At 44.8% G+C, this 12,378-nt stretch overlaps 1 protein-coding gene across 10 annotated transcripts in view; it reads left to right on the top strand.

Annotated features, from left to right (window-relative positions):
• LOC130911283 (zinc finger protein 260-like) overlaps window positions 1–12,378 on the top strand; it is a 117,145-nt gene that overhangs the window by 84,677 nt on the left and 20,090 nt on the right. For 9 of the 10 annotated variants that reach the window (XM_057829145.1, XM_057829142.1, XM_057829141.1 and 6 more), the window contains exon 3: window positions 2,376–2,576. In XM_057829145.1, the coding sequence (XP_057685128.1) occupies window positions 2,376–2,576 (201 nt within the window). Of the gene's footprint in view, window positions 1–2,375; window positions 6,678–12,378 lie in introns of those variants that run through there. The other variant, XM_057829137.1, reaches the window with a different exon arrangement.

Genomic DNA, 12,378 nt, shown 5'->3' with positions numbered 1-12,378 from the left:
CCGGCCGGCCGGGGTGGGGTGGGGTGGAGTTGGGGTGGGGGCCGGGGGGTGCATGCGGCAGCCATGGTTCCCTCCCAGGTCCGCCCGGCCGGAGCCGCGTCTCCCTGTACCGGGTGCCGGGGAGGTGCCCTCTGGTGTCATGCCGCGCGCCCCTCCTGGCCCGGGGGTGGGTTGTGGGGGGCGCGCTTCCGTCCCCTTGGTCTGCTTCCGGCCCTGTCCGCCTCCCTGGGCCGCGGCGGCCACTGCTGCCCCCCGGCCGGCGGGGTCGTTGGCGGGGCCTCTTGGCGCCCGCGGGGCCTTGGGTGAGGCTTGCTGTCCCTTGCCTGTGGGGTGGGCGTCCCCTGGTCGCCGGCGCTTGGTGTGGCGCCTGCTCGGAGTGCGGGGTGGGTGCTCGGGGGGGGGGGCGCTCTGAGGCGCCGTGGGTGGTCTGGGGCGGAGATTGATCGGGGCCCTGACGCCTCTTCTGCCCTGCGGCCGGTTGTTCTGGTGGACGGGGCCAAACCCGCGGGAGCCTGCCTCTTAACTCACGCACTTCTCACTTCGGCACTGTAAATATTTTTCACCTTGGCACTTACATGCTCATACATTTCTCCGGGGAGAGTTGGGACGGGGCTTTACAGTCCCGGCCCGGCTCCCCCCTGTTTTTAATGCACCACACACCAAGGTTGTGGGATGGTTGGGACCTGTTGGGGGTGGGGGTACCTCACGGCTGCCTCCTCACCACAGGCCCCGCCATCTCTGCACCTTTTTTAAAGGCACCACACATCATACTCCACAGGAGAGCTCTGGCAAAGGGCGGTGGGACGGGCGGCTGGGCAGAAGCTCCATGCTGCGGTCCCACTGCCCCAAGCCAAGCTCTCCTATTTTAATGCATACATTGCACTACCCTCCCCTCACACCCCCATCACGGTGCTGGGTGATGGCTGCCAGTCGGGAACCTGGCAGCCACAGTAATAGGGTGGTAGGTGGGTCCCACACTTTTTTATATGGCGTGGCTCCTGGGGTGTGGCCTCCCCTCTGCCTCGGCTGCCGGCCGCGGGAGTAGGTCGGGGGGTCGGGTCTCCGATCTTGCATCGCCCCGTGGCAGTTCCTGGGCGTTCTCCTGCCTCCGCCTTCCCCTCTCTTCTCTGGCTGGGCATCCGCCCTGCGCTCCGTCGCGGGTCGCTGACTGGGCGCCGGTGTATCAGCGGGGTGTCGCCTGCACCGGCGGGGGACCCTGCCTTGCCTGGGGCTTGGTGGGCCGCTGGGGGTCCCGTGGCGTGCCGTGCCGGTTGGGGGGCTGCGGCTGTGGCTCGTGGCCCGGGTGGGCGGGCGGGGGTGGGTGTAGGCGTGGGGTTGGTGATGCGTCCCCTCCTGCCATCCCTGAAGGCCGGTTGATGGGTGCGCGGGTGGCCCGGGGGACCACCCTGGGTCCCGGGGGGGGGACGATGGCTCCTTTGCTGGGCTGCGGGAGGAGGGATGGGCTGCGCATGGCCCCCCGCGCCCGCCCTCCCTCCCTCCCCGGGCTGGCTGGGTGGGGGCTGTGGCCCTGGGTTGGCGCCCGCGCGGCTTCTCCGCGTGTCTGCGTGGCTGTCGCGCGCCCGGTGGGGCCTGCGTGCTGCTGGATGTGGTAGGGCATTCTCAGGTCGGGGGTCCCGGTGCCGGGATTGGCGATGCGGCGGCGTAGGGTTGGTCGCCAACGGGCTTACTCATAAGAGATTCACACGATTACTGGGTTCTAGATCACAGAACTGATTTGTGTACACTCTACCCCTTTCAATCACTTAGCTTATAGGCTTATAGACACCCCCACCCCCATTCTCCTCTTTCACTGGCCAATAGGCCCCCACATGGTGTAAACCGGAAATACATCTCGCTGACGATAGCACCAGCATATTAGTAACTAGTTTAGATGTTCAATGTATTTCTAGTTGTTGTTTGTGTATGTGTTTCTTTTCCTTCTTTTCTTGTATTTCTTTTCTTCTGTCCCCCCATAATCCCTTCCTGTTCGCTGCTTTGTCATAATAAAAAGGTATTTTGAATGATCACAATGGGAGTATGTCAGACTCTCAATGTGAAACATTAAAACTGTTCAGAATCTGGGCACTTAGACTTCCATTCTCTGTGTCAAACAGCTGAACAGGACAGGTTTAAAAAAAAAAAAAAAAGTTTTCTGAGAGTTTAAGAGGACGCACGCCGTTAGCATTAGACTAATGCTTGACTATGGAAATAAGGGGGACAGAAATTTTGCCAAAGGTCAATTGGGTCCGACACAAGTGCTTCAAATTTGAAAGGAGCAAGTTAATCAGATGGAAATACTTTCCATCATTTTTTTATGTTCATCCAACGCGTTCATTTTTTTGAGTTTTTATCATTTGTCTTTTTGTTTCTTGCAGGTTTCAGAAAAAGTCTTGGTCCTCAGCAGCAGGAGTCAGAGTCTCCTGGCATGAAAGAGGAAGTTGAGCACCTGCAAAGGAAACAGGAACAGCCAGAGCACCTTCAACAGCAAAAGAGAGAAGCGCAACTTCCGATCACAAACGAGGAGGAGAAGCTGCCGCTATATGTTAAAGAGGAGCATGAATTCACCACGTTGACTGGTGAGTCCTTGAAGAGTCAAGAGGGTCTGAGTGAGACCAGCAAAGGGGTGGAGCCTCCAAGCGGCAGCAGCTCAACAGATGGATTGAAAATGGACAATTTCATCGCTCCACTATCAGATGGCGAAGGCGCCATGTCACACTCACCTTACAGTGATGATAAAGGTCATAAGAAAGCTCAGAGTGACGACAACCTCAATATATGCTCTCAGTGTGGGAAAACCTTTCGTGACAAGTACACTTGTCATAGGCATATAAGGAGCCACACAGGAGAAAACCCTTTTTCCTGCTCAGTTTGTGGTCAGTGGTTCACTCAAAAGCAAACCTTACAAATACACGAAAGAACTCACACCGGAGAAAAACCTTTCTCCTGTTCAGTTTGTGCTCAAAGATTCAATCGCAAAAGCACCTTAAAAACACACACAAGAACACATACTGGTGAGAAACCATTTATCTGCTCAGTTTGTGGTCACAAGTTTAAAGAAACAAAACACTTAAAAGCACACACAAGAACCCACACTGGAGAAAAACCTTTTTCCTGTTCAGTTTGTGGCCAAAGATTCTCTTTCAAGGAAAACCTAACAAAACACACAAGATCCCACACTGGAGAAAAACCTTATTCCTGCTCCATTTGTGGCCAAAGATTCGCTCAGACGCAACACTTAAAACGACACACTAGAACCCACACTGGAGAAAGACCTTTTCCCTGCTCAATTTGTGGCCAAAGATTCTCTTTAAAGGGAAACCTAGCAAAACACACAAGAATCCACACTGAAGAAAAACCTTTTTCCTGCTCAGTTTGTGGTCGTGTATTCGCTCAAAAGCAAAGCTTACAAATACACGAAAGAACCCACACAGGAGAAAAACCTTTCTCCTGTTCAGTTTGTGCTCAAAGATTCCATCGCAAGAGGTCCTCAGAAACACACACAAGAACACACACTGGTGAAAAACATTTTACCTGCTTAGTCTGTGGTCAAATATTCACTCAAAAGGAAAACTTGAAAATACACACGAGAACCCACACTGGGGAAAAACCCTTTCCCTGCTCCGTTTGTGGCCAGAGATTCTCTTTAAAGGGAAACCTAGCAAAACACACAAGAATCCACACTGGAGAAAAACCTTTTTCTTGCTCAGTTTGTGGTCATGGATTCACTCAAAAAGAAACCTTAAAAAGGCACGAAAGAACCCACACTGGAGAAAAACTTTTTTCCTGCTCAGTTTGTGGTCAAGGATTCAATCGCAAGAGATCCTTAAAAACACACACAATAACACACACTGGCGTGAAACCTTTTTCCTGCTCAGTTTGTGGTCAAGGATTCACTCAAAAGGGAAACTTGAAATTACACACAAGAACCCACACAAAAGAAAAACCTTTTTCCTGCTCCGTTTGTGGCCACAGATTCTCCTTAAAGGGAAACCTAACACGACACACAAGAACCCACACTTCTGAGAAACCCTTTTCTGCTCCATTTGTGGCCAAGGGCTCACTCAAAGACAACAGGTAAAAAGACACATGCTGGAGAAAAAATGTTTTCCTTTTAAAGAGTATGTCATGCCCTAGGAAAATGTTAATATTCCATCATTTATCCATAAACGCATGCCTTTTGTATTCATATCATGCCACTTAGTGTAATTACACACAAGAAAATGAGAGAAATTTGGCTCGATTGTCAAGCTAAAACGACCGACGCCCGAGATCTGGCAGATTGTGTGTGTGACGTCATTTCAAGTGAAGAGAGTGCCACCGGCCACTTCTTCAACAAGAAAAAAGGCTCAGTGCTTTAATACTGAATGGCGGCGATGATGGCAGACAATTTCGTTTCTAGTTTCAGCGACGAATCCGACGTAGAAGGACGTAACGAATGTTCATCTAATGGTGACGAGGAGAGTTACGAAGCTTTAATTGGTGTTTTAGGTTACCAATTTGAGCCCAAACGAACGCCAATGCAGCGTAATGAAACTGTCATTGAGGGGAGCAATGACACTGATGAAACATCGGCAGCAGATCGTGTGGGAAACAACGAATGATATTTTTTGCATTTCTTTTTGTGAAGCTGATACACCGTGACCGCAAAATAAAGTAATGTATAGAATAATTATCATTTATTGCGCTATCATAGTTTTTCGCTCTGCCAACAGACACAAATATGATTTCAAATATTCTATATTTTTTACGAGCGATAATTTATACATGTGTCCAGTCCTGTATCCAATGCGTGATATTTTTTTTATTATAAAAGAGTACTCACTCTGGCCATTTCGAGCTTGGCTGCTCCCCTCCTTTGCTTAGCCTTAGCCTCCTTTGCCAGTCATCGTCCTCTTTCTTGATATCTCGGGACATTTAGGTAGCTGGTGTATGGTGGGCACCGCATCTGCTTTGAGCAGCAATCTTGCAGCAAAACCCGATTTCACTTGTCCATAGTTCGAGAAGCTTTCAGGTGGAAAATAACAGAAAACCGTGCCAGAGGCTGGGTCTAGAAAATTAGCCCTCTTTGCACAGACGAACTTTACCCATTGTCTGCGTAGTCCAGCTTTTTTTTTTCGCGTTCGGGAACTCATGGATACTATATTCCGATAAATAGCTATTTGTACACCACATAGCACAGAAGTTTTGAACCATTTTAGTGATGTTTTGGTCAAACAAACCCGAACGGGACTCTCTCGTCGATAAAAAACAATGGCACCTGGCTCCGCCTTGACTGTCAATCACTTGGTGTGACGTCGCCGCCCCATTTGGCTGTTTCCGGAACACTTTCGGAAATGTTCGTCATTTCCGATCTATTTTCGATAATTGCTCATTAATGTGATTGATTTTTTTGTTAACTTTATCAGTATTTGTTATCTTGGCACATAACGGTTCTATTGATGTCTCACACCCCCTTTGCCGTTACATACCCTTTAAGTGTTCGGTCAGCAGTTCAATCAGAAGAATCAGGTTAAGTTGGTGTGAGAAGCAGTGGCCAAAGACTTAAATTTTGTCACAATCCATGCTGGCTTCATCAGCTCAAAACCTTTTGAGGATTTGCAGTTTTTGGTGCCATACATGTGCTTTGTTGTGTACTTGTGTGAAGTTTTTTCATATTTTCAAAAGAACTGGCTCATCTGATTTAGAATGATATGAATTTAGATTAAATGAGGTTGCATGATTCTTGGCCAGGACGATCTGGCAAAAAAAAAAAAGATTTTTTTTTTCTCATATTCTTCGATCCATCTTTTCACAATATTGTTTACTTGGTTTCTTCAGGTCTAGTTTTATATAATCTGCAATGAAACCTAGACTGTAGTTAAACATTCTCAACACGGGCTTTTCCCTTCAGGGATCACCACAACGAAGCAGTTGTCTCCATCTAATCTCATAATTAGTGTAAAATCGGAATACTCTACCTTTTGGAATCTCCACATCTCACAGGTCTTATAAAAACTTATCAATAAATAATGTAATAAAATATATGTAGGGAAATATATATGGAAACTTATGTCATTATTTTCATAATTACATCAATATTGCACACACTCCAAGACGCCACCAGGCCGCCGACTCGATCCCGTATTGATAGAATAAGGAGAAGACCTGGATGGAACTCCATGGAACTTGCTAAGGCCCCATTCAGCCTTAAATCCCCACAGTCCCAGACGCCACTTCACCGCCAAATTAGTTGGGACCCCTTGGAATTATGATTTTATGTTTTTTCTATATTGCTTTCTGTGTTTCTTTGAGTTGAACAGATTACAGCACAGAAGAGGGTGGTGTCAGTGTTTCATATAGTATTAGATATAGATGATAGAGGTTTGATTTATTTTGTTTTCTGAATTGAATTTTTGACGACTGGGCGCTGCGTTAAGGATTGTGAATATTGAACTCTTCAAAACACATTGAGACAAAGGATTTGTTTCGAACTGAGCCATGGAAAATCGACATAAGAGTTTCCCATTTTCATGGACTGAACCCTTTTCCCGAGGAAAAAGCTATGGGCTCAACCCTTATGACACTAAGATTACAGCAATATTGACTTTAGGCTCTGGGATTTTGGGAATTCGTGTGGGCTCACCCTTTGGAAATTTAGAAAGTGTTCTGCTTTCTGGACTCGGATGTTATGGTTTGTTTTTGGGTATATGAGTTTTTTTTTTTTTTTTTTTTTTTTTTTTTGGGGGGGGGGGTCAATTCAATTTTTTATTTGAATTCAAAAGGGAATTGTTGGATTATATTTCCATTTATTCACATAATCATATGTGAAAGATGTAACATTTGTTTCTTCCATATTCGCACAGGTCTTTGTCTGTTCAATAATGAATGTAATCTGATCAACACTGGGGGTGCACATTCCAAGCAAGTCGACTCTGCCCCCAAGTTAGGAGGGAAGAAAAGGGCTGTGCAGGGGAAGACTGGTAGCACTTTTTTCTTTGTGACCTGGTACCAATGCCTTTTCTGTTTGTTTGTCTTTAAGTGTAAATTCTTTGTTCTTTTTTATTCCCGAATTCTCTGTCGTCATCTCCTGTTTGTTATAAGAATAAACAACCTGTAACATGGAAGAATAGACTCTTTTCTTTACTACTAAACATTAAAAACAGCAAATATGGCGGAATATCTGCTTTAATTGACTGTTTTAATAATATTTTTAATTAAATTTGTTGAATTTTTCCATTTTTGTGCCTTTTTGAACAAAAAAATGCCATCGCTTCGAGTGGGCGGGCATATTTTTTATCCGGGCTAAGGACCTTTGGTGGGGTCAAAGTGCATTATTCGCTGTCGCCTTGTAAATCTGCACTGCCCCTAGGGCCTCATAAGGGTATGTAGGACACAATGCTATCGTAAAATATTGTATAACAACAAAAACAACATGCAATATCTAGCATGAGGGACAAATGCATGTTTGACCCGGCCCTAGTAACAGTTGCTAACGTCATGAATATTAATGAGCAAAGGTGACGTGTTACTTACGGTACGCTATTTTAATGAACATCCAATGTTCTTAAGTAGTTAAAATTCAGGTTTTGGATTTAGGACATGTGGGGAAAAATTAGGAGATTTGGGGTTGGGGTTACTGCTTGTTCTGTTAACTTTTATTTTTCTAAATCATTGAAAAAAAACAACAATTTGGAATGAAAATGTGTTTGTGTTATAGGAATAACTGCCCAAAGCAGTTTTATCTGCATTTAAGTGTTTTTTCGAGGTATTAGGAATGTGTGAGACATGCAATGTGGGCCTGTGTCTCCAGCCAGAGAGGACTTGACCAAGGCCTCTGAGGAATCAAAGACTAAAAAATGTATATAATTTTCATTTTAAGGCCTATTTTGCACATTTAAAGGAGAGCATCTAGCAAATTTTATATTGTAGTTTATATATAAATATATATTGTATTACATACTGTGTATAATATATATTTTTATACATAAAGCCACTATTTTGCACTCTTGCCTTTGACCATAACTGCTTTTTTTTTTTGTTGAATTATCAAATATAAAACTATTCCGTCTCATTTTTTTCTGTTGAATGTTTATCCTAACAAGTCGAAAATATCACGCTTAAAACGTTCGTCGAGCATGTTTGGTTGTCAATGGGACATCAATATTACAAATTTTGACAAAAATGTTTTTTATTTTTTTGTCTTTTTGGGTCCAAATTGTTGATTTATAATTGGTTGAAGAAAACAACAGTTTGGACATGAAGGTTATGGTGTCCTAAAAAGGGACCCAATCTGGCAATTTTGATTTTTTTTTTCTTTGAAATATAAAGGCAACATCAAAGGTATGCAGATTTGGGGGAAAAAATAGGTTTAGGTGTTAAAGGGTTAAACTAATAAAAAGAATAACAAAAAAAACAACGTAAATGCACGTCACTGCCATGTTGCATACGTTGACCGTTTTTCACGTTCTTTAGCACAGCGTGGGTTGCCATATAATCGCTCATTTACAACCCCCATTTGAGCGGTGTAATTGACCGCTTGTCGGGCAACTTCTGCAGCCTCCTATGCCACAAAGTGGCCAGATCCGCCACGTTGGTACCGGTGATACTTTGGGTATTGCAGAAAATGCATCCCATCACATTTCTGAATCTTAGAATCTACTTGGTAACAAAGTATCTGTTTTGGTTACGACCCTAGTTTTGAGTAATTATAATTAGGCTTGTTCTGAACAAAGAGAAGAGGAGGCTAGGACTGAATAAAAGCAAGTTGTTTATAATGAATACAATTAACAAGCACAGTGAAGTACATGTACAGTACTTTAAAATTCGAAGCAGAGTCGAGAGATTTTCATCGACGGGGGCCGGAATAATTACAAGCACAAACAATTTTATTAATCACTTTCCGATTTGTACGACAAATTATTAGGCCAAAATAAAGAAAAGAGGAACACGAGACTATAGTCGTACTGTTACTACGGGGGGAAAAAAGTCCTGTTACGTAGGAGTAATGTAACTGAATAAGCAGCCAAGTACTTTCTGTAGCGCTTTGCCGCCTCCACTAAAGTCAACAATAATGAAAGCATCTTGTGAGGCTGTGTTTTAGAATCAGTTTCCAAAATAAGGAAATCTGTTATCTTTTAGCTCATCTACATAAAATTATAATCAATGGTAGGATTTTACTGATGCTTTGTCGGAGCTCCCAGCTAAGGTACATGTACATAAAGTGCATAGCCCCTTATTCAGCTACATTACCCCTACGTAATAATACTTTTTTTTTTTTTTTTTTTTTGTAGTAAGAGTACAACTTTAATCTCGTAGTCATCCCCCCCCCGCCCCCCCCCCCCCCCCCCCCCATTGTTTGGCCCCAATACTCTGTCGTAATATGTCACTGTCAATCAAGAGAAGTAACTGGAAAAATTAAAATTATATACCGTGTTAGACCCGATATAAGATGGCCCTGATTATAAAACGACCCCCTTTTTCAAGACTCAAGTTTCAAAAAAGACTTTTTGAACACCAAATTAATTTTTATACAGAACATAATTACAGTACATCTGAAACATGATTATAACTAAAGATGACGATAATATTGGTCAGCCATAATTATCGGCTGATAGTGGCAATTATGACGTCACACAGATAATCCAGATAATAAAAAAATTAAACTGATAATGCAATCCAATAATTATATACTTGATTTAGCCTCCAAATGTGCGCAACCAAAGAATTGAGCACGCCACCTCCTCAACCCCCCTCTCTCTGAAGCCCCTGAGGGAGGAGGGGTTGAGGAGGCAGATTTACGTGACATGAAGCAGTTGTAGAATATGGCGGCTTTTACCAGGATGGCTGGATTTATTGTGTGTGAAAAAAAAAAAAACGCTCTCGCCATCTGCAAAACATGCACTGCAGAAGTTCCACAAGGCGGAAAGAAAGCATCCTCATTCAACACCACTTACCCAGCAGCCATTTTAAACTGCATCACGGAAAGAAAGCGTCCTCATTCAACACCACTTACCCAGCAGCCACTGGATCACAAAGATTTTTGTAACGACTACGAGGCTGCGGGAATGCTAAAGCTATTGTAAACACAAACGGAGCTAAGCTATGGGACTTGTGATGATCCAGAGACGCTAAGCTACGGGGCTTGTGATGATACAGAGAAGCTCCAGCCTTCCCGGAGTCGGGTTGTTTGGGAATGCAGCTCAAAGCGGGTGGTAAACTCTCACCTGAGGCTAAACACAAGACCGATAGTCGACAAGTAGCCGTCTTCCGATGGAGCCCGCCGCTCTGGCCGGTCCAGCAGGCCGCCGCCTCGCCCTAGGCTGGGCGGGCAGGTGGGCCGAGCCCGGTTCCCTGGCGGCGGGACGCCTGGCGAACACCCCAGTTTCTCGAGCGTTCCTCCATGTCGTGCGGGACACGAGGCTTGGGCCTCCGTGCGGAGCAGAGCCAGGCCCCGAATACGCCGCAGCAAACCGGCCGGGGCGGGCGGATTATCCGGTCAGAATTTAGCTGCCGCCGCCGAGACAGGGAATAAGACGTTTTTTTAACTGAAATCACCCGAGAGCCAAAGCTTCATCATCAGCTATCATGACGGCACAGTGATTAGATGATAATTTACACATGCAGAAAACCACACAAGAAGTCAGCCAGTCAGTAATGCATTCATTATGTAAAATGACAAGCTGTCAGATGACTTTGTAACGCTGCCTTTATTTTCGGCTTTAAAAAACTGAGGCACAAAACAACACGCACGGGGATGCGAGCTCCAACTCCGCCCAAATAGTACTGCCATGTATCAGCTTAGCTGCCGTAAAGCAAGTGTCGTGAGTGCCGCAAATGTTAACAAAGCGCTGTACAATGGATACATGACATCTCCCTCTTTTGAGTTAATCATTTTCACAGTGTGCAACAAAGCATATAACATTAGCAATCACTTTTCAAATTATTTAACTTATTTGTCTGCTCAATTACACTCACAATACATAATCAAAACATTGGCGCTTATTAATGCACATTCCTGTTGTAATGAAATAATAATATTCTGTACCCACCAGAGGTTGCGCTAGACTTTTTCGTTGTCTGTCATTTTGACTGACAGGGTCATAAAAATCCGGTCATAATCTATTTTTACCCGTCACTGACACGAAAAAAAAAAAATAAAAGACGTGGAAAAAATGGACATGTATATACCGTTTCATTGCAAATCAGTATTATGGTGATCATACTAGATATTATTTGTTTCTGTGCACATATGAGGTAAATATCGCTGCCATGAAGCCTCCTTATAGTGACAGTTCTTTGCCCCCTTCATTGCCGTCACGCGACCGCAGCTCAGCTTTTGCTTGCCTCGTAGCTACCCGTGTTTTAAATTACTGTAAATTTGATAGTATGTTGTCATAGGTAGTCGCGAGTCTGTTGAGAAAAGTACTACACTAAACCATGCTCGCTAGATTTGTGTGGTGTTTTTGTCTTTTTGAGCTGCATTTGATAGGCTCCACGTTAACAAATATGCGACAAAGTCCTTTCCTTTCATTTTTTGATCTGTTCACCGCATAGTCATTACTGGAAAGTCAAGTTAGCAGCAAGCTAGGTCAGGAACCGGAGGACCGAGTCACTGAACGGGAAGTGACAAAACTCAGTCTTGCCCCCCTGCCTGCACGCTGGCTGCTCATTGGCCACACGTGGAAGTGAGTGACATACGCCCTGATTCTGTTTTACGGTCCCTCCCCTGCCCGCGATGAGGCTGGCATCTGATTGGTCGTGTGCGATGTCAGAAGACGCTGCCGCTTGCTCAACGCCCTCCCACGCAGTGAACAAGCACCAACTTCATAGAACGAATCAGTGCAGATGGTGATTAGTTCGGTCTCGTTCACCCAAACAATTCGTTCAAAAAGAACGAGTCTTTCGCGACCGATACAACACTACTTAACAAAGAATCCACACCGTGCCATCACACATCAAGCAGATGAATATGTAACATTTTCTCCGCAGTGACAAAAACAGCTGACTGTGGCCCCAGTATGTAGGTAGCCTACCATATGTAGCATATGGAGCAATGAAATTAACAGTTCACCTGCTGTGTCGTCTCACACTTTCCTCCTGGTGCACATGGACTTGAATTGCGTGCCCGTTTGTGCAGTCCCTGTTTTTTTCACCTCTTTTATCAACACCATCGTCGTTTTAGGGCTTTTTGAAGAAACTTCGGACACTCAGTTGCCTTGACGTTTTTCAGAGTAAGGCCAATGACGTCATGCATCAAGAGAGACAACAGCTAATTAATATGCTCACTCGCCACCCTGTGGTCTGGGGTGTGAATTGCAACCGGTCAAAATGATGGATGGACTTCAGTTTTTTCCGTCACCGTTTTAAAAAATCGGTCAACGACGGAAAATATTCGGTTAA

This window comes from Corythoichthys intestinalis, unplaced genomic scaffold (assembly GCF_030265065.1).
Source record: "Corythoichthys intestinalis isolate RoL2023-P3 unplaced genomic scaffold, ASM3026506v1 HiC_scaffold_24, whole genome shotgun sequence".
NCBI classification, from domain to species: Eukaryota; Metazoa; Chordata; class Actinopteri; order Syngnathiformes; family Syngnathidae; genus Corythoichthys; species Corythoichthys intestinalis.
This window is presented reverse-complemented; position numbering and strand designations above follow the sequence as displayed.